The sequence below is a fragment of the Vigna unguiculata genome, chromosome 5 (assembly GCF_037176805.1).
Source record: "Vigna unguiculata cultivar grain cowpea cultivar isolate G323 ecotype 2 chromosome 5, ASM3717680v1, whole genome shotgun sequence".
NCBI lineage: Eukaryota > Viridiplantae > Streptophyta > Magnoliopsida > Fabales > Fabaceae > Vigna > Vigna unguiculata.
The window spans coordinates 46,939,051-46,961,392 of NC_140796.1; the positions used below are offsets into that span (position 1 = coordinate 46,939,051).

A 22,342-nucleotide genomic window follows, 5' to 3' on the forward strand; every position below is an offset into this window, starting at 1 on the left:
TTTTTCCTCGTCATTGACAGTTTCTTTTCCTTGTTTGAGGTGGTCTAAATCTAAAACAATAATATGTTTAGTGTGACATTTTAACATTTCACAAAACCTGGTGCAATAAAATGAAGGACATGGAGGGAAGAGGCATATAGCACTTTCCGGGAAAAGATATACATATATGATTTCAAAATGGTATCTAAAATCTATCTGAGGTTTTCCTGCCTGAAAAATTGGTTTATATCACAGGGAAAGCTGGAATTCCTAATTTGAACTAAACATTGGTGCATTCTTGGAGCACCTTCTTCAATATTGCTGTGGTTTTCTGTTGCAGGTGAATGCAAATAATGACCATGAATTCTTCTAATACCTACAAACTATTACTTCTCTTTATTGATTCCTCTAATAACTCATGTGTTGGCTGGATCATCTCCTTCACCTTTTCTCCATTTTTATAAATTTTAAAAGTTGGAACTCTTCTTATGTTCTCAGCTTTTGCTATTGCAATACACTCCTCAGCGTCCACCTTCAATTAAAATTTAAAGAAAATCAGGAAAATATGGCAATTATGTTGGGAAGTACAAAGAAAACACTTATTTGTGTACCTTAATAAATTTAACAGAGGGATATCTAACACACAAGGTGTTTATAAATGGAGATATTTCCTCACATAGTTTGTTTGATGCCTCTTTGAAATAAACTACAGAAACACCTGAAAATTCAGACTTTTGTTAAAAAGTTACCGATGAAGCAAGAAAAATGCAGAGTCAAAACATTTGGATAGTTACCAGCAGAAGCAATGGCAGGTTTAAATTTGTCTAAAGCTGAGATTTCTTCAACTTCAACTCCAAACTTGGTACCATACACCACTAGCCGAGATTTTTCTAATGCTAATTGAGCCCGACGAAGAGACTCAGCAACTTCAATGTCATTAGGAAGCTCGCGTTTTAAGGCTTGATAATCTTTAATAACATCTGCCCATCTTTCAAGCTGCAACATGATCATGCATCTTTAACAACGACAATGAAACAACTTCAGAGAACAAAACAACAATGAACAGACACAAACACAAACACAGACACACACACAAGTGGATTCACCTTTGAATTTGATGCGGCCCTTCGAAAAAGAGCCTTGTTGTAATTTGGTTGAATGTTAAGAGCTTGGTTGCAGTCTTGAACCGATTGTTCCCACAGTCCAAGTTTAGACCAACAAATTGCCCTATTGCAATATAGAACATAGTTGGAGTTGTCATACTTGAGGCCCTCTCCATAAGCAGAACAAGCTTCAGAAAACTTGCCAGAGCTGAAAAGATCATTGCCCCTTGAACGAGCTCTTGCCACCATTCTTACAACGTTTACAATCCTACCAACTTCAACATTACTGTAATCCAAAGTGCTAGCCTTTTCGGCTGCCACAACAGCATTCTCAAACCTGCAACAATCCATCATTCAGTTCTCACTCAAAGGCTTTATTTAGCTTTGGATTGCAACTCTAAGGTGTTTAGTGTTTACCTCCCCAAGGCCATCTCAACCTGAGCAGACACGAAAGGAACATAGGCTTCGCCAACCATACCAAAGAACTTGGTTTGAGAATATGCTGCAGGACAGCCTTCCAACTTTGGAATGTTCAAGAGACTGGATTCAGCATCCTCAAGTTGATGCAGTTTTAAATAAGCTTCTGCCTTGCAAGCAACAATCTGAAAGCAACAGTCCAACCAGATAGCCCAATACAAATTGTCATATACCAACTATCCTAAGAGCTTAAAACTATCATTGTAGAGACTCAAATACCATACCACAAACAAGAGCCGGTTTGACTCTGTTCTCACTTTTCAATTAAAAACTATCTTCTAAAATAACTTCACAGTGCTTACTGATCAATCTCTCATCCAAAATCTATTAAGGTTTAAAAGTTGCTAGTAATAAAACAAGTGTTTTATAGGCCAAAAACAAGAAACACCTTGGATATCTTTTCTCATCTTCCTTTGTTTTCACCTTGTACCACACCCTCCACTAGCTACATGAGCGACCAAGTTTAGTTGCATTTTGAAAACTAGAAACAGAGTTTGAAATCAGAAACCAATCACAACTTGACTATCTATTAATTTTATAAGACTTCTCCAACATAATAGAACATGGTAAATCAGAAATTCATGCTACCTGCGGCGAAAAATCTGCTCCAACAGCAATAGCAGCTTCTGATTCCCTGAGCACCCTCTTCCAATCACCAAATTTCCGCGAATCAGCACATCTATTCAAATGTTTCTCCAGCAACAACAGCTTCTGCTCCTCAGACTTATCCTCTTGAATCCCTGACAGACACAAATGGCGCCGCGAATTCTCAACCTGCCCAAACCTAAACCAATTCCAATTCCAATTCCAATCTCAACAAAACCAAACTCAAATCCAAATCCAAAATTTCATCTCATCTCATTGCATTCACGAATTACCTTACATAAAGAGAGGCAAGCCTCTTGTGCGCTCTAGCATAAGCAGGGTCCAATTTCACAGCCTCGTGGCACTCCCGGGCGGCCTCCCCGAGCCTGCCCAGCGCCGTGAGCGCCGCTGCGCGGTTGCTCCGGCACGCCGCGTTCCCAGGCGAGATGGCCACAGCGCGATCGTACAATGCCAGCGCCTCCAAGAAGTTCCCGCTTCTGTACAGCTCGTTCCCTACCCTCTTCAACTCCTCAGGATCGGACCCTCCGAGCGCGCGCTTCACCGTGAGTGGCGACGCCGCCGCGGGCACAGCCACCGGCACGGGATAGGCGCCGGAGCCACCACGCACTATGCTGCCGCGGCCGTAGTTCACAGTGCCCGAGCCCAGCACGTCAGTCCGGTTCGGTCCACGCGAGGGCAGAACCGGTTTGAGGATCTTCCCTGACGGACAGATGTTCCCAGTCGGAAGCAGCGAGGAGCCGCCGGAGTAGATTAACGGAGCTCCCGCCGATACCGATCTCCGATGGCCGGGACGGGAATGCTGGGAAGACGGATCGAGACGTTTGGATTGGAGAGTGGGATTTTGTTGTTGCAGAGTGTTGGACATTTTTATGTTTGTGTGTTGTGTGTTGTGTTTTTTGTTTGTTTTAAGGTTGTTTTTTTGTTATATAGAAGATTGCAAAGGGTTGAAGAGAATGGTTGTTGTTAGGTTACAGGAATGGAATAGAATGTGTTTGGTTTGGTTGGGAGTGAAGTGAAGAGAAGAGAAGAGAAGAGAAGAGAAGAGAAGAGAAGAGAGTTTTTGAGGAATACTGTAAATGGTAAACAGTAGGAGCTTCCAGTTTTTTTTCTTCTTTCAGGATCAACTTTCCTTCTTTGTCATTATTTAACTCTCTAGATTCTCTCACCCTTTTCCTTCGACCATGCAAAATGCTTTTCTTTTTACCCTGAGATATTTATATTTATTATTTTTAATTATCACTTTTTATATTTATTCTTTCATAAATTACAGTCAAAGGTTATGTTACAGTACTAAAATAAATATTATTGTTTATATCATAGGTTATACTAGACAATTTTAAACTCTCTCGAATTACGTATATTTGTTATTAAACACTTTTCAAAACTACTTTAGTTTACATTTATTAGTGTACTTATTTTTATAATTGTCTGCTTATTTTTATTTGCTCTCATTTATTAATGTTGATAATTTTATCACTGCTTTCATTATAAAACATGGGTGGTGTCAAATAAAACATACTAGTAATTTAATTCTTTAGAGGTTAAATATGTTTTTTCAATTAGAAATTAGATTTTAAATTGATTTCATTTTAAATTAAAATTTTGTGTGTGTTAGTTTTTATCTTAAAAATTTTAAAATAATAAATATAATATAATTAAGATAATTTTTTTAACATATTAAAACGTTTTTCAATTGATATTGATTGTGTCAATTAGTGTAAAGCAATTTAATATATAAAAAAAAATTAACATAATTAAGATAAATTATTATATTTATTCACTTTCAAAAAATTTAGTTCAAAATATATTAAAGTTTTGAACAATAATATATCACAATTTCATATCAAAATTGAGAAACTAAAAACATATTTAAAAACATATTTAAAGAATATGACATTTATGTTTAAATTTTCTATTCACATAATAACAAAAGAGAAAATAATTTATTTACTAAATACAATCCTTCATGGAGTTGTGCTATAAATTTTTTATTTATATTGTGTAACATTTAATTTTAATAGTATAAAATTAATAAAATAAGACATTTTATAATAATATTTAAAGGCAGATTAACAAAATAAAAAGTACATATACATTATTTTAAGAGCTCACACTATAAAGATGCAAAGTGTTTAGGGTTTAGGGTTTGCAAAAAAAACTTCACATTAATACATTGTTAGGGTTTAGGGTTCACATTATCCTAAGACCATTTACATCATATCAATTATAAGTCATACATAGACAAACTACAATAATTCACATAATTACGCACAGACAATTGACACTAAACTCAATTATCTGAATACATCCATTTGGAATCGGAATCACTAAAGACTTCACTTGTTTGGTGGCCTCTACTACTCTGTAGAGTCATTGCTAATGAGTTTCACCCTACCATATACAAGGTTAATCTGTGATCATCTAAAGTTATTATCCTACCTTAGACTAGGACTCCTACTCTCACTATACGAATCATTCTACTCTATTTGAGTGTGAATGGTCATTAGAGTTTTGGGATATTACCTTACTTAAATCCATAATCCAATAATGTATACACTAAAATAACACCACCACAAGATCTCCCTATGAGACCCATGAAATTATGTCAAACACATGCAATGCTCGTATACATTAACAAACCATATTCATCACAGTTTCACAACAATACTTTCAACACAATTAATTACTTTCACAATCATATACATCCTTAATCGCATTTTCAAATTCACATATCAAGAATTTCATCTCAATCAATTACAATCTCAAACATATACATACATAAAGTACATGAAAATAATGAAAATAACCACAAACTTCAAAAAAAGAAAATCTCACCAATCAAAGTGAAGAATCATGTGTAGGGATGTCAACAAGGCGGGTATGGAACGGGTAGTAGTTCCCTCGTATCATACCCGCTGGATAAATATTCGTCCCGTACACGTATCCATATCTGTCGGGTATCCGTTATACGGGTACCTGCATAATTTTTTAATATCCACGGGTATCCGCGGGTATTTATAAAAAAAATAAAAATAAATATTTAACGACATATTTTAATCATAAATTCAAATAAAATACAATACATAACATTCATAAATCTCAAACAAAGTTCAAATAACATATTTAAATAGTGTTGAATGACAGTTTACAAAGTCAATATATTAATATTTTAATCATGTTTATTATTTTTTTTAATTTAAATTAGAGTATAGCAGGTACGGGTATCCACGGGTATGGATATTATGATATCCGTACCCGTCCCGTTAACATGCGGACATAAAAAATACTCATACTCGTTACCCGCGGATATTCATTTACAATATTCATTTCTTACCTGTTGCGGGTTTTATCCGCGGGTACGGATTTTTTTGACATCCCTAATCACGTGTCTAAGAGCAGTTGTCAAAATTTAGCTTGATATGATGGTTAACGAAATAGGAATTTTCATTTTCCAAAGAAGATGCAGACAAAAAAAAAAACAAGGTGGGACCCGACATTACTACCCCTAAAACCCACTAATTTGGGTATGCCTGATGGTCTAAAAGTGGCGTTCGGTGACACCAAATCAGTGGCCTAGTGCCCGACGGCACTACAACGGAGTCCGACGGTGTATCAAAAATAACAATTTGGGAGAATAATTAATCGAATGCAATTTACTAATTGGGCACCTTTCTTTGGTATTTTTGATTCCAAATGATTTTAGAGAGTTCAAAACTGATGAACAGAAGATGAGAACTCCTAGAGAGAAGTCAGAGAACTCTAGACTAGAAAAGTGATCTCTAAAGAGATAGTGTGTTTTAAAATAATGAAACTTATTTACAACAAAATCATTTATAATAAAATCTTTTAATATTAAAATAAAAGAAAATGATATTATGACTTCCATTTTTAAAATAGTATCACTTCTTAAATTTTATTTTTTAGGATTTTACATATTGTCTTAGTTTGTTTTTATTTTTAACAAAGAAATTACTTTTAAAAAACATTACTAAAGGTTAACTTTTTTTGAAAAATAAACTATATTTTTTTAAAATATATAATAGAGGTCATGATTAAAATCATGAATAAGAAAATTCAAATTAAAAGATTGTGTTTAGTAGATTAACTTAAGGAATGACCGAAAAAAAGTATTTATTTTGAAATTCAATTTGAACCAGAAAAATTCTTTATTTAAATATTATATATATATAAGATATATATATATATATATATATATATATATATATATATATAAGAAATGAAGAAATTAAATTATATACATACATTTTCTTTATAACATTATTTAATATGTTTTTAATTAGTTTTTTTCAAAATCATATATATATATATAATTTAATATTAATCTAAAAGTATTTAATGCATTATTTCTATAAATCAAACTCAAAGTAAAGTGTATTATTTAAGATATAAATTATTTTATTATTTTTATTAATTTTTAACAATATTTTATGTGACTAATCTTAATTATATAAATTATAATTTAACAATTAAATCAATGAAGTTTATTCCTTATATAAAAACATTAACAAATTAATATTTAATAAAAAGTATATCAGTGTTATCTAATTTTATTTATTCATGTATTATACATATAATAAAACATAAATTTCTATACAAAATTTTGATTTAAATATATGCATGCATCTTGTAAAATATATTTATTTGTATTTTTTTTTTCACTATCCCCAAAAGGAAAAGAGATACTGAAATCGTCCATGCCTTTGGATGAACTGTATTTAGTCCATAGATTCATAGAAGAAAAAAAGTCTGTTGATAATCTCCATGCCTTAAAAAATATTATTAAAAGTGTTATCAAGAAACACTATGATATAATACACCATGTAATCTAATTTTAATTATTATTGGTATATATAGTATAATGTGTTGAAGGCATGATAAAACAAAAAATTATCATATAGTTTGATTTATCTGATGGATATAATTTATTGATACATTAAAAAAAGTAGACTATAACAAGTGAAGTGTACTGAAAAATAATTAAAAAATTTATATCATCTTTATTTACAATATGAGAATTATTTTTTATTAAAACATACGTGTATACATATACATATCACATAATTATTTTAATTAATTTAAGTAAAAATATATACTATTATAATAAATTTTTATTATTACCATTGTATATTATGTAAAACAAGATGAAAATAAAATAACTTATTTGTATTTCAGAAACATAAATAAAATTACTTCTTAAGTCTTTTGCATGTGATGTGTTCATCCCACTTTTCTGCATAAAGGTAAGGAAAGTAAAGTATGTCCTTAATTAACAAGACAACCTGTTGACCACATTATATCTTAAATTGTGCATGAAGTGAGTATAAATAATATAATCATATCTTAAGTTAATAACATTATGTACATGTTATTTTAATATTATATCTTGTTAAAGCAAATTAAATAAAAATAAATTTATTGAATACTTACCAATTGAACAAATTAATTAAATAAAAAAATTTGAAACTAAATTAATTGAGATATAGCAATAATTACGAAGAATTATGGTAATTGAGTTTAGTTAGAGTGGTGTGTGTGATGATAGTTTAGTAGAAATTGTGAAGGGAGAAAGGTTATAGTTGCATGATGAATTGGTGATTAAAATGAAGGAAGTAAAGTGGAAAGTGAAGAATAAAAAAGAGAGAAGTGTGGCAGATAGACATGTGCAGTGCCAGCTGGGTCCATCACACACCCTCTGCCTGTGGGACCCACTTTCACTCTATTGCCAACCTTCACCATTTCTTTTTCAAACTTTTTTTCACAATCTAATTATTTTCTTTATTTATTTCTATTATCAAATTAATATTAAGAACAAAGGGAAGTGGGATTTTTGATGTTCACACTTTGACCACAAACATACTTTTAAGGATGAATGCCTCTATTCCTTATGTTTTTTGTCTTCTTGTCCCCATATCTCACTTTTCCTTAGTTACAAAACAACATTGCCCAAAATATTTAACTGCTTTTTTCATCTACAAATTTTGGTTAAACCTTAACAACACTATACATGGATTTGCTTTGTTATTTGGGGTAAGTGCCCACCATCATCACACTTGCCCTAAGAATTGGATCACATTACCCTATACTACCCTACTATCATATTTATTTATCAGAAAAAGATTCCCCCATCAAAATTTAAACATTGGATCAAGAGAGAAAAGAAAACAACACAAATTTACAAATTTTGTTTAGTGGACACTTTATCCAAAACTCACTTTATCAGACAAAGGTAACTTCTTTTGAAAGAAGGAATGAATTTTTCCAATACCATCCTAGCTTGCTCAAAAAGAATCTCCAATAAGTTCATTTCACTGTCTGTGTTAAACTTTGTCACAGCAAGAATTTCAACCCAACTTGCACAACTACATAAAATCTAGATTCCATTTAGATTATGTGTTCATAAATTCAGTAATAATAGTCTTTTAGATTTTTATTTTCAAACTAAAAACTTCCTCCTCCACCTCAACTTCCACTTCCAAGAATTTTTCTTCTAACATCTTATAAACTTTGAGTGTTTTATTTTTTTCTTAAATGCAAACAATTTTTTTATTAATTTTCTCATTTTTTTTACTCGTAATCCTGACGTTAACAATATAAATAGGTAAATTTGGATAACATCAAATAGTTAACTACTTCAATATATTTATTTCTCAATGATTGGTACCTGGGGTCTCTGTTAACCTTATTATGAAGGCTCAGGTACTTCAACTTTAAATGAACACTCTGAAATTTAAGACTCATGCATATAGAGAAAATTCATGTTAGCGATTATTCGCAAGCATATGACATCAATATATATCTCACCTTATCACTTATTTTCTTTCTTTCTTTTTTTTTTTACTCTCTCCCTAATCCAAACAAACCTTAATGATGATTGATATCATGTTAAAAAAAAAAAAAACTAAATTTAGCCTATGTTATTTAATGTATTATTTGTATGGAAGTTTCAAACAATATTCATTGATCATGGTGATGCAATATCCAAATAGTCAATTATGTACACAGGGTGAATTAACACAAGTACTATAAACTTTTTATGTGTTCATCAATGTGACTTTGAATAGCTCTAAATTTAGTGGATGGACCATATTCATACGAAATAGTTGTTACAACTATGACAGTATAGGGATTTTGCTTTTTCTCTTTTTGAATGGTGAGAAATGAAAGAACATTTCCATAGAGTAGTCTATGTTTTTGTTTACAACTGAACCCCACAGTTTAGAAGATCAAAACTAGCCTCCAGATGTATATTCCATCAAAAATCAAAATTGGTTTAACAAACTGTACAAAAGAATGAACTATCACAGAAATGTACATATATACTGACTCAAGAAGTCACAGGTCTGGAGCAATTGAGTCGAACTTGACCTTGAAGTCCTGTCAAAACATCAAGATTAGACATTTTCAACATGACTCTGGCAAAGTCCATGCGAAAGGTTGATCCATCATCTGAAGCATAAGCAGAGACCAATTTGGCAGTTTTATCCTCAGCCATCAGTTGCTGATCAGCAAAAAGTAGTCCTCTTCCTCTAAGCAGACTTTGGTAGTAATGAGTGTCAAATGTTGAACCTGATGACACTGAAGATGACAATGCTTGCATGTATGACATCCCTGATTTAGAGTGAAAAACACTGCTCATAGGCTTTGAAGTCATAAACTCATCTTTATTGTTGTTGGTGTTTGAGTTGTTTGGACAATTTAGCCTCATCTGACGAAGGAAATCAGGAGGTATACTAGGATCTGGTTGTCTTGTGTCCTGAAAGTTGTATAACCTTTGCTGAATGAAATCACAACCAATTTTTCCAATGTTGTGTCCTCCTTCAAAGCATCATCAATCAAATCAATCCATTCCATTAGTCATATTCCATTCATGGATGGCAATAAAGAAACTATATATAAGATGAAACAAAAATGTAGAGCAACTACCAAGAAGGCTGACAGTTTCTCTTGCATTGAATCCTCTGAGATTAAAGAGATGCAATGTGCGTGTAACATTATCATCAGGCCTGGGAATCTGATCAGTTGCTTCCTCAAAAAACGATTGATGGTTGTCTCTTCTGCCAGTTAAAACTGGATAGAATGGCCCACCAGCCTACCATGGCCATGTGTAAAAAAGATATCATATGTGCAATGATGTTGGACTTCTAACAAACGTAGCACATGCAACAAAAGTGGTATTTTCAAAGACTTCACTACCTCAAATCATGATATCATTATTAAGGACACAAATATGCATTGTTGATCTGATAACATATAAACACATGATTGACCAAGCACAAAAGTGACATAAAGAGCGATAAAACAAATGAATTAAGACAAACTTGCAACAAACCAAATGATCTTAAAGTAGGCTTGAAACTCAGGATATACTAAGCACCCTAGTCAATTGTAAACAATGAAATATATGTACCAGAAGAACGGAATCCCTTGCTGCAAGAGAAACTATATCAGCACAAGACACAACACCAGGACACGCTTGCTCCACCTCCTCCTTTATCAAGTCAATCTTGTCAAAACCTCTCAGTGTCTGATTTGGCACAGCCTGCTTCTCCACCGAACTGTTACTATTACCATCGTTCTCATCCAACAGCAACGAAGCATCACATCCCTGATTCATCAACACCCCAAAAGCAATGAGAAATTGTTTGCATGCATAAAAATAATCATAAATTAACATAAAATAACACTTTTGCTAAGATTATTAGCCATCATACTAATTATTTTAATATTCCTATCTAACTAATTTCTTATTTACCCACGAAAGGATTTTACACATCAAAATTAAACTGCACAAAGAAAAAGTGAAAATCAACGATCTACAAAGGCACAAGATCATGATCATAATTTAGATTGTCACTATTCCGAGTAAAAATTGCAGCATTCAAATGGTACAGAAATAACAGTTAAATTGAGCACAGAAATAACACAGGGTCCGAGACGTCCTAGAGCACCGGATTTATGTACAGCATATTGCGCAAACACTAAGGTACAGAACCTCTCGACTTAGAAGAAGGAATCAAGAAAAGCTTACAGAAACAAAAGAAAAACCTAAGCAATCAAGAAAGAGCCATTTGAATCAGCATCGCAAAGACTTCAAATTCAAAGTCTTGGGAGCAAGAATCAGAAAAAAAAAATATAGCAACCCATATAGAAAGTACAAAACTTTATGAAAAAACAAGAAACCCCATAAAGAAAAGAAGGACCTGGATGAAGCAATCGTGGAAGAAGAGACGAAGCAGGGCAGGAGCAACGTCCCTGTGGTCGAAGTAAATGCGCGTGAGCGCTGAACGGACAATGCCCTCCGCTTGGGGACAGGTGTCCTTGTAGAAGTCATATTCAAGATTGGAGCCGTCTCGGATCCTTTGGTTGAATTGGAATGTGTTGGCAAGCTTGACGGAGAAGGAAGAAGAATCAGAGAAAGAAGCAGAAGAAGAAGATGGAGTGGTTTGGGTTTGGGTTTCGCCTCGACGGCTTCTGAGAGAGAGGAGAACAGGGACGAAGAGTGCGACAACGATCCAGAGGTTGATGCAGCTTCTTCGCATTTTTGGTGCTTGTTTCTGCAAAACCTTTGGTGCAGAGCAGGAAGAAGAAGAAGAAGAAGAAGAAGCGCGAAGAAGAAAATGCCGGTAGGGAAGTTATTTTAGTTGCTAGCTGTCGCACTCACTTAACTGGAAAAGTTGTTATTGCTTTGTTGTTATAAATGGATAATGCAGCGAACATTTGGGCTCTCTCGGTCAAGGCCTATGGGATGTTTCTTACTGCACCCCCGTAATCTCAAATATTAATTTAATTACTAAAGGAAAAAACAAGTTTAAAAAAAATAGTTATGTTAGTAAGAATGGATAATGATAATTATGGATTACTATCTAAATTTTACTGTGCATTTACACTGTGTTTGAATCCATCAATATATTGTGGAATTAGAGAAAAGTGAAATACAAAATATATTAACAAATGATTAAATTAAAATATTGTAGTTTTCCTTCTTTTTTTTTTTTATAAACCACCGGTTCTCTTAAAGATTTTTTAAGGTATCACAGGATGAATCAAGATATGTATGTCAAAATTATTTATCAACCAACATAAATTATTTTTTCAACAAACATTGACAATATTATTTGAGCTATTAGTTAGAACGTTTATGAAAAGTATTTTTCAACTTATATAAGTTAAACTTTTTTAGTTGACATTAAAAGAATTATTTTTTAATTGATATTGTTAGAATTATTTATTTGTTAAATTATGTCATATTTAATTATCGATTGATATTTGTCAGGATTTTCTCAACAAATAATAAGATTATTTTTCAATGAATGTTAGTTACATTTTTTAAGTACTGGTTATTTTGTTAATGTCTATAATATTGAAATAGTTATTTCTATAAATGGTAACTAAATTATACTATTTTCAAATAAAAAATTAAATTTTAATATTGTTTCGGGTGTAGGTACCAAGCACCTAAGAACCACTTCAATTTTACTCATTTTTTCTCTATGTCTCCTCTCTTCACAATCTGTTGTAACTTCCTCGCCAAGAAATCTTCCTTCTGGCTCGATCGGTTGAACAGGGGTACCTGTCTAAAAGGCTCTGATGCTTAAGTCAATTGATGGACCAATCGGTGTATAAGTATAACTACTGTAATAAATGCGAATTAAAGATTCTCACCAACCTACCTTTGGGTCCTATTTATAGTTTCCGTGTGGGCCTATAATTAGGGTTCCTTAATCACGGCCCAATGATCCTTTAATCATGATTACTGGCTTGTTTAATGTTAATTAATCCAGCTGACTGGTTCAGGTTCTCTGTTTGGTCGATCGACCAATGGCCGCTTGACTAGGTGGGTTATCTTCTCTGAGTTTAACAACCTTAAGTGAATATTTAATCTATATGCCTGATCGATTGATGATCATATGTAAGAGACTACGCGAATCACCTATGGGGCCGATCAACCGATGGTCCCTTATGAGGTAACGTGTGATTCATCTGTGGGACCGATCGACCGATGGTCCCTTATGAGGTAACGTGTGATTCATCCGTGGGTCCGATCAACCGATGGTCCCTTATGATTCATCTGTGGAACCGATCGACCGATGGTCCTTTGCGAGGTTCATATGTAGTTTATTTAAGTTACTGATCGATCGATGGTTCTGTTTCATATGCAAGCCCTCCCAACCTTGTTCGATGGACCGGAGGACTCTGCGTTGCCGATGCTCCAATGGGACATACAGTACAAATACTTTGAATTATCTTATTCAACAAAACTTAAGAAAAACGAACTAATATAAATTTAATGTATTTAGGTTTCCTAAGAATAATTTCATTTTCTTTTATAAAATATTAGATTAAATATTAGTTAAGTTAAGAGTTTGTGAACTATTTACTTTATACGGATTCAAAAATCTTTTTAATGAGTCATTAGGCATAATTTCAACATGTCATTCACAATATCTAATAACCATTTGCTACATCAAGTATTATTGGTCCCTTAATTTTAAATAAAAATTAAAAATAATATATTTTTAAAATTTTGATTTATTTTAATTTCGAATTTTGAAAATGCATGAATTTAGTTTTTTTAATCAAATTTTGTAAAGTTTATTTAATGTTTCAAACACGTTCCTAATAATATTTGAGTTGTTTACGCCGTTTGATATATTTTCACTTTAGTATCAATCGAAAAACATATGTGAACGTGAAATAAAATTAATAAAATTGAGTTATAAAAAATTAAATTTACGTATTTTTAAAAATAAGAGATTAAATTGATAAAAACAATTATAAAAGACTAACTATAATTTTTATTAAAAAAATTAAAAAAATATTTAATCTGATTACTCCCAGAGCACTTATTGTATTTTTTCCTATTATTAACACTCTTGGCAATATAATAATTGCAAGGTTATGAATCCTCTTAACTTTACTTACAAATTAGCTAAATATAACAAAAAAAAAATGATTGTAAGAATTTTCTATATCTAAAAGGGACATGCTAGGGCAAATTAATACAAAAAACTATAAAAAAAATGAAAACGATATTTGGACACCATGTTTTTACTTACTTTTGCCATGTTCATGTGTCACTTATTTTTTATTTAAAAATCATTTTTCTTTTTCTCTTATTTTGACACAAAATCCCTTAATAAATGTCTCTCCTTCACATGTTGGCACCTGACAACAAAAAAAGACATTAGGTTCTTCGTAAGACTTTGATACTATTATTATCAAAAGGTTAACTCATTCGTACAAGGACACAAAATCCCTTAAGAGACTGCTTTTCTCTAACAAAGTGTTTAAATTTGAGTGTTTCTCCTGCCAAAACTCATTTTCCTCTTTTCTCAAATTTCCTCACATGTGTGCCTATTTCAAAGAAAAAAAATATTAAATAAAAAAATAAGTAACACGTGAACAGTATCAAAAGTAAATAAAAATTTGGTATCAAAATATAATTTTCGTTAAAAAAGGAACCACTCAAGGCTGTGTTCACTTGGAAGAGTTTATTTGGGAGAGAGTATTTGAGAGAGAGAATAGATGGGTTTGAGTTGATTTAAGAGTGAACTTTGTGTTGTTTTTTTTTAATGGATTTAGAGGTGATTGTGAGTAAATTTAGAAGTAATTTTTGTAAAAGTTTATTACCGATTTGATTGGTGTGATGTATTAAAAAATATGTTTTAATAGAAGTATTAAAGAAATTATCATTTTGCCCTTAGTTTAATAAGTAGTATAAATTGATATTTGTATGGATAAATTTTTATTTCATAATTTTTTTAACCACTAAATTTGAAAAAAAAAATACTACAAAAAAAAAATATACATATATGTATGTTAACCAAGCAAATATATTTGCTCCATGACAAAGGGATTGAATTCCTCAAAAAGCTCATATCCAATCCATTCAATTGGGATTGAATCCCTCACTGGCACAGATCCGATCCATTAGAGCTAGGATCGGATCTCTCTTTTCCTCTCTTCACATGGATCCCTTCCATTGGAGTGTGATCGGATCTATTGTACACTCACTTCTCCATGTTAAGCTCGCACACCATGAGTGGATATGGGTTCTAACTTTGCAATACATGTGAGAGAGAGAAGACGATAAAATTGTTATTAACCCCGTCAATTTATTCAAATCTGCACATCAGTGGCGAGATTACTATCCTGGTACATCTCGCATATCATTGCTTTATCTTCCTCTCAAAACTTGACGAACGAACAAATAAAAAACTTAACAATCCATCGTCATTAAACCACTCTACCTCAAACGAGCCTAAGAACCTAAATGTAGGTCTTAACTATTACAAATTAATAGATAGTGGTAGACTAAGAATCTAGCTTTGTAGCAATAATATATATTTGGTTAACCGAGGAAAGGGGAGCAGCAAGCCAGCTTTTATTAATCATGGCAATTGCAGATTCAAACATTCAAAATGAATATTCCACAGTAAAGAAAAAATCATATAGTCACTGATATTCTGTAACATTATTTTTATGAACAAGTTTGGCTTCACTATTCTCGAACTTTTGAAATTTGGATTGTTATGGTCGTGCATGCATGTCATTTTCATCTCCATTGTCAAATAAATAAAGCTTGGAAAGTAAATATAAACTAATATGCACTCCAACTAATTACTAGCTGCTTAATTATTTTCATCATTTCGCACACTAAGCAAATACAGCTGGATTTGCTAATTTAATATCAGATTTTCTTTGGTTTGTGCGTTGAAATTTGAATACATTAACATCTTCAAATATATATAATTATTTTATATTTTATATACAAAATAAAAGAATATTTATTGCTGAGAATTTCTGATACCAAGGGCGTTGACGAGAATCAAAATTGTAGATACAATTTCTTCCTGGAAAACCGTTTTAAATAAATTTTTTCCTCGAAAAAAATAATACACTAAAGTAGAACAAAGAACTTTGTAAAACATAAATTGCTGAAATTTCAGTTTTTCAATTCAACCATACTTTTATATTTGTGCTCGAAACCCAAGAGTATACTATATATAGTTTCCATTGAGGGATTCAAATATGGTTGCTCAGTTTTATATAATTGTTTAATCAAAATATTTAATATCATTTATTTTACAAGAGTTTTTAGTATTTTTCTTTGTATCATATAGTTTTTTAGTACAAATGATTTGTAAATTAAAGATAGATTATTAATATTTATCTCATAAGTTTAATTTAAAACATTGTATATGAGATTTATAGTTTGAGGTTTGAGACTTGTTAATTAATATTCTCTTGTCTATCGCTTTTTGGTATACTTTTAATACTTTTCTTTAACTTTTGAATGTTGGTTATGATGTTCGAGCATGTTTTTGGGTTTGACAATATGGATTCAAATATATAGTACTATATATATTGTTCTTCATATCATACATTCTAGAATTTAATTTTAGTTTATAACTCAGTTATCAATTTAAAATATTTTAAGTGATTCTTAGCCATCATCATCACTCAAAAATATAGTAGATGTTATTCTAGATCACTTTTTATTACAAATTTGGGACATATATAATGGATTGTATAAAAAACAAAAAGGATGTGATTGATAAAAGTGTGGGAATGAAGATTCATTTTCCCACTATAAACTAATTCATAAATTGTGTGAAGTAAGACCTAATTGCTGCTCAGTATCACTAACTTTCAACGTTTTAACCTACAAGAAAAGAGAGCCCAAAAGCATTCATGGTGCAATTAGTAATTATGGGGTGCAGGAAGCCATAACCAATCCATAATAGTGAGATAGCTATACTCCAGTTAACAAATTTTCCTACATGCGTTCCGAGGCCCTTGGACTAATTTGTTGACCCTCACTTCAATTTTTATTTATAAAAAACTTCAGATTGTTGGTTTAAAATTATTTTTTAACTGGATTTTATAACAAAAATTGTTAATTTGCCTAATGAAGTTTAAAATTTTTACGTAAGAAATAATGTATGGTTAATTTACTTGTCTATGCATAAAAATTCAACCAAGCTTAATCTCACTCTTGCAAAACGTGCTTTTCATGTACAAGAGAAGTTTAGATAGTTTTCTTATTTTTATAATACCTGATCAAGCTTAATTCCTCCACCAGGGCTCAAAGGTTTTTTTCTTCTTCTTATTTTAGTCCTCACCTCTTCTTAAACTAGGGCTTAAAAGTTACCCATCGCTTAATTTCTTTCTCTTTTTTTTCTTCATTTAGTTCTCTATCATTTTAATGCGCAACACAATTTTTAAAATTTTGAACTTATATCTTGTAAATTATGTGCATAACAAAAACTAGCATATTATATTCACAATATAAGCGAACTGAGGCCATACTAAAGTGTCGTCATGCCTACAAATTCTTCTTTAGAGCAGCTTCTTCAAAAGGTTTTCTGAAAGAGAAAAATAAAATTAATTCCCCACATAAAAAACTTTACAAATTAACTTATATAAGCTAAATTTTAGTGTTATAAAAAAAGTTAATTTTAGATTTTTCGTTCTTTTTTAGAAGAATTTTGTTGCAAAAATCCCACCTTATTGTTGGATATAAGCTTCTCAAAAACAAACCAAAATCTTGCTTAGAATTATCGTTTTTGGAAAATAAAAAACCAGATGATAGGTTACTAGAATAATTGCAAGAAAAATGATTTTAAATTTAGACACATAGTAAAGCCCTAGGTTGGGCTTCTGGAAAATTAAAAAATATATATACATTTAAACGGAAACTGGTATATCAAGAAAACTACAACAGTTCATACTTACATTGTTTTTAGGTTATTTAACGATTTGGCATAAGCTTTCAGACAAAGCTTAGTGGTCGACAAGCATTGACCAGGAGCACTAAAAATGGTTCGAATTGCTTTCGGTGGTGAAATTATTGAAAGGTTTGCAAGGATATGCATGAAAAGTTGAAATGACATGGGTCAACATTTGTGGACGTAGATTACTTATGTTAAAGTTCCTTCCTCGGCAGCAGAAACACAGGAGGTACAAACTACAAAATGATAATACAACTTACATACTAGATTTCATTCATAAAAACAAAACTAGAAACCCCAAACTAACAAGAAACTGCAGTTCTGAGCACATCGGAAAATGATTCGAGGTGAAAGCCATAAATTGGTCTAATTGGAGTGGCGCAACTCTGGACGAACGAAGTCTGCATCTGCTGGCACAGAAATGTCAACTGTGGGTCTCAGTTTGGCGCAGACTTCAATGGCTCCATGTACTGGGTCCGAAAGAAAGTTGCTGAGTAAGTCCTGGTTAACAGGGCTTCCATTGTCCACCGCCACCAAGGCTTGCTGGGTAAGAATGTAATCAAATCGTGGAGCCCATTTCCTCGAACCCAATCTAGCCGTGGTTGAACAGTTATCAACCATGAAAGAAACACCGCGAGCATGCATGAATGGATTCAAAGAATCAACAGCCTCGATCACACTCTCGTTAATGATTTCGGAGTAGGAATGCCCTTTCTTCCTCAGGATCTCAATCTAGAAATTTAGTAATCACAGATTAAAAAAAATCCCTTTGTCACTGATAGTTAACTTTATCAGTCACAACACAAATTTGAAAGCAAACGGAGATAAATATACATGCAGGAAACTATGTGGATCCATTCCGAAAATAATAGCAAGCAAAATTGCAACAGTACCTGGGCCATCATCAATGCCACAAAGACACCAGCAGTAAAAGCATATAATGGGCCTTGATCACCTGCTGGTCTTGTAGAACGGACACGCTCACCAACCTTCCACATGCGGGTTTGATCAATGTTACCCATGGGGAAAGCAGGTAGACCTTCTTTCTCCTGTAAAAAAACATGTATTGTTTAAAGTAGGTGGTGCAAAGGCTGACTACTCTAAAGGGAAAATGAATATGCCCTTACATAGAAGCGGCGTCCAGCCAGAACAACACTGCGAATCTCACTACCACTGGCTACATCCTCGTAGCACTCGTACAGAATGTCCATGCAAGGATAATAAGAAGCACTGTAAGCTTTCTCAAATTCCCTTTTTTCATCTTCAGATAAAGCATTGTATACAGCAAGCATGCCCTGTCCAAAACCAATACGTGAAAAAGGCTAGTCAGAACTCAAACAAATCCCAATCCAGCACATTCTATAGGGAAAGGGTGTTGGTGCCCAACAGACAAAAATTAAGACTAGCGTGAAAATACAACCTTGGTTGAGATGGTTTTAGATATAATTCCAGTTATAGACTCAACAGTATTCTTATACGCCAGATCTTCGTCCATTCCATTATCAGTGTATCTCCTAAACAAGGATTCCACAACTCCATGAACAGCGCCAAGTAAAATGCCTACAAACATCCATGGCTGTAGTTAGAACTTAGGCCATCAAGGAAAAAACAACAAAAACGTTGCAATGCTCTCACCTCTCTCCCCAAAGATATCACTCTTGTACTCTTGCTCTAATGTAGTGGCGAAAGTGAATGGAGAACCAAGGGCAACAGACCATCCCAAAGCAACATCAGTAGCCCTGCCATCCACATCCTGCATGCACAAATAGTTACTCAAATAAAATAAACTATTCAATCAACACATGAGAAGACCCGCAGAAAGTGAAGGGACAAACTGAGGCAGAGCAAAAATAACCTGGTGGACGGCAAAACTTGCATTAATTCCAGCACCATTTATTTCTTTGCCTTGCACATAGAGCCTCCTTACAGATGGACCCATCCCCTTTGGGCACACAGCAATTACACTAATGTTCTTTGGAAAGTCAAGTCCAATTGACTGCAAATGCCCAAGAAGAAAACCATGGGAAAGCCCAAGTATGCTATTTGGTTTCATATGAGAAAATATTTTTTCATAATTATCAGCCTGCAAGATAAATAAAAATATTTAAGTTTCTGTATTGAAAGCAGCAATATCAGAAAACCCCAAAATTACTACAGCAAGACATACTTTGTCTACTAATATTGACAAACAGATATTCGAAAGTACATTTTTCATTACTATAGCAAAAACTAAGGCACCACGATACCAACAGGTATGTAACCTTATATAACTTCAGAAAACATATCGTATCACATTCTTAGAAAACATTTGAGATTTGGGACAAATCTTATCTTGCCCTGTTACAAATATGTTGGAATAATATTTTAAGAAAATGTTAAAAGAACTACAAAACAATTTTTTTATTTAAAAGAATAAATGGAGCAAATTAAGAATTGTGACAGTGATGCAAGCTGGCAATATCAAACTGTAAACTGGTGGTGATGGAAGCAGGTAGGAGCAAACTGTAAACTGATGGTGATCAACAAGTAAAAGAATATATAATGCCATTGGGGGTGTGAAAATCATGGTGGATTGGTAATAGTAAGCTGCATTACCGGTACAGTTTTGGCCAAGTAGATGATAATATCTAAGCACTTACAGTTCCAAAAGACAAGTCTCAATCTGATTACTCACGTTGAAATTAACCCAGCAATTTTTATAAAAAGAATTCTCACTGATACTCGAAAAAACTTATTGTTATTCTCATGCAATGCAGAATAACATCGTACACTAATAACCAGACAGTTTCAGAAACAAAACAAAAAACAGCAACAGAAGAATCAGAATGCATATATGGAGCATTGAGTTAAACTAATTAACCTGTGCGGAATCAGAAATTAACAACATCACAAGATCACTGCCCGAGACAGTTTCCCATATGTCACCAAGAGTCCCATTCTCCTCAGTAAACCCGGCTGCCCGAGCTTCAGCAAAGGAGCGAGAACCTTTCCTGAGTCCAATCTGCATTTTTAAATCATTGAAACGACAAACAATGCATGTAATCAGCCAGCCAGCCAGCCATTAATCAACAATTTCTGCATACATTAATATATTATAGACAAAACTGAACTAAATAACAAATTAAAACAAGAATCACACACCTTAACCACAATATCGGACTTTGCTTCAGCAAGCGAGTCCCTTAGATTCTGAGCCTGGGCAGGCCCCTGGAAACACAGCGCCTCGTTAGCAATCATATCAAAGCTAGGAAGTACAACATCATCAGAACAAAAATATTAAGCCATAACCCTTTAAGCTTAAACAAAATCTTAAATACAGACTCTCCGAACTCAAATATAAATAAAATTAACTAATTTTGTGCTTGCCACGGGATTCCAAAGCCTAGGGTGCCGAAAAGTTTTTGGCCACTGGCAATCGAGATTCTCCAATAAAATGGATCGGATATTTAAAGCTTATAAATGATATCACATATAACACATGTTAGCCTTTACTTAAATACGAATCTTCGAAAGTCACCTGAGATCCCCAACCGATGACACCAATCTGCTTGATCCCCTTGAAAGCGTCGGGCAAAAAGTGGAACAAATCCCTGCCTCCTCTCACGATGTACTGAAATGAATAAAAATAAACAATAAACAAAAGAAATTTAAAATCCACGAATCTGGAAGTGGAAGAAAGCGTCCGAGAACAACCTCGTCGTGTCCTGCGAGGTTAATCTTCTCCTTCTTGAAAACTTTCGTGTCGAAATCGAGCTGCACCGGGGCTTTCACCGGCGCCGCCACCATACGAGCACCGAGAGCGCCGCATCGGTTCAGCTTTAGGGATTTAAAGTTGAGTTTGGAAGAAGAGGATTGTAGAGCGAGGCTGGTAGCGGAGAAGCTTCTGGAAGAAGGTTTGGCTAGGGTTTCAGAGGCAGCAGAGATTGCAGAAGAACACGACGTCGCAGCAGCAGCCGCCATTATTGCAGAAGAAGGAGTAGAGTGTGTTTGGGTGGAAAGAGGGTTCACGAAGTGAGACAGTAGTATATTTGTTGGGGATTTTATACTGTGAGCAGAGAGTGGTGTGTGCTAAAGTGCGCCCATACGGTGTCGGTGAGAAATGTCCACTTCTTTTGTACGCCCGTGTATATCTGCAAGCGTGCAGGAGTAGGTGAGATTAACGCCACACATTGCTTATATTTTTTTTGCATCCTAAAGCTTAGTGAAGCATTAGATCACAGACTTTATAAAATCTAAATCACTGTTCAATAATTCATCGGAATTTACTTACAAACATGCTGAGAATTTGGACTTGTTTTAACAAATCGGCTTTTCTTTTTTCAATTTGAAAATAAAAAGTTATAGAAATATATAGAAGAATTTCTATAAATATTAGTTTTAGTTTATAGAGAAATTTATTATTTTATTTTTCTTGGATAAGTA

At 33.2% G+C, this 22,342-nt stretch overlaps 3 protein-coding genes across 3 annotated transcripts; all 3 read right to left on the reverse strand.

Annotated features, from left to right (window-relative positions):
* On the reverse strand, positions 1-3,276 carry LOC114186198 (inactive TPR repeat-containing thioredoxin TTL3-like). The gene is made up of 7 exons (XM_028074240.2): positions 2,438-3,276; positions 2,148-2,343; positions 1,500-1,684; positions 1,086-1,419; positions 774-975; positions 591-697; positions 1-511 (listed from the first exon to the last, which is right to left on the reverse strand). Exons 1-7 carry the CDS (start codon positions 3,028-3,030, stop codon positions 356-358), a joined length of 1,773 nt encoding a protein of 590 aa, XP_027930041.1. The 5' UTR covers positions 3,031-3,276; the 3' UTR covers positions 1-355.
* A 5,914-nt stretch (positions 3,277-9,190) lies between these two features.
* Positions 9,191-11,835, reverse strand: LOC114186199 (putative Peroxidase 48). The gene is made up of 4 exons (XM_028074241.2): positions 11,387-11,835; positions 10,594-10,791; positions 10,110-10,275; positions 9,191-10,001 (listed from the first exon to the last, which is right to left on the reverse strand). Exons 1-4 carry the CDS (start codon positions 11,723-11,725, stop codon positions 9,511-9,513), a joined length of 1,194 nt encoding a protein of 397 aa, XP_027930042.1. The 5' UTR covers positions 11,726-11,835; the 3' UTR covers positions 9,191-9,510.
* A 6,241-nt stretch (positions 11,836-18,076) lies between these two features.
* Positions 18,077-21,945, reverse strand: LOC114185004 (ketol-acid reductoisomerase). The gene is made up of 10 exons (XM_028072472.2): positions 21,614-21,945; positions 21,438-21,530; positions 21,062-21,127; positions 20,781-20,921; positions 19,776-20,003; positions 19,556-19,673; positions 19,341-19,480; positions 19,048-19,215; positions 18,814-18,969; positions 18,077-18,652 (listed from the first exon to the last, which is right to left on the reverse strand). Exons 1-10 carry the CDS (start codon positions 21,878-21,880, stop codon positions 18,287-18,289), a joined length of 1,743 nt encoding a protein of 580 aa, XP_027928273.2. The 5' UTR covers positions 21,881-21,945; the 3' UTR covers positions 18,077-18,286.
* Between the last annotated feature and the right edge of the window lie 397 nt (positions 21,946-22,342).

Bases quoted from the DNA above. Each gene is read 5' to 3' on its own strand.
- LOC114186199 (XM_028074241.2), bottom strand. From the start codon at position 11,725: ATGCGAAGAAGCTGCATCAACCTCTGGATCGTTGTCGCACTCTTCGTC. The intron at 10,792-11,386 runs GTCCTTCTTTTC...TTGATGAATCAG, and splicing joins TCCACGATTGCTTCATCCAG to GGATGTGATGCTTCGTTGCT. The intron at 10,002-10,109 runs GTAGTTGCTCTA...GATGCTTTGAAG, and splicing joins AGAAACTGTCAGCCTTCTTG to GAGGACACAACATTGGAAAA.
- LOC114185004 (XM_028072472.2), bottom strand. From the start codon at position 21,880: ATGGCGGCTGCTGCTGCGACGTCGTGTTCTTCTGCAATCTCTGCTGCC. The intron at 21,531-21,613 runs GTTGTTCTCGGA...TATTCATTTCAG, and splicing joins ACCTCGCAGGACACGACGAG to TACATCGTGAGAGGAGGCAG. The intron at 19,481-19,555 runs GTGAGAGCATTG...GGATGTTTGTAG, and splicing joins TGATATCTTTGGGGAGAGAG to GCATTTTACTTGGCGCTGTT.
- LOC114186198 (XM_028074240.2), bottom strand. From the start codon at position 3,030: ATGTCCAACACTCTGCAACAACAAAATCCCACTCTCCAATCCAAACGT. The intron at 1,685-2,147 runs GTAGCATGAATT...TGTTGCTTTCAG, and splicing joins GAGCAGATTTTTCGCCGCAG to ATTGTTGCTTGCAAGGCAGA. The intron at 698-773 runs GTAACTATCCAA...CTGAATTTTCAG, and splicing joins ACCTGCCATTGCTTCTGCTG to GTGTTTCTGTAGTTTATTTC.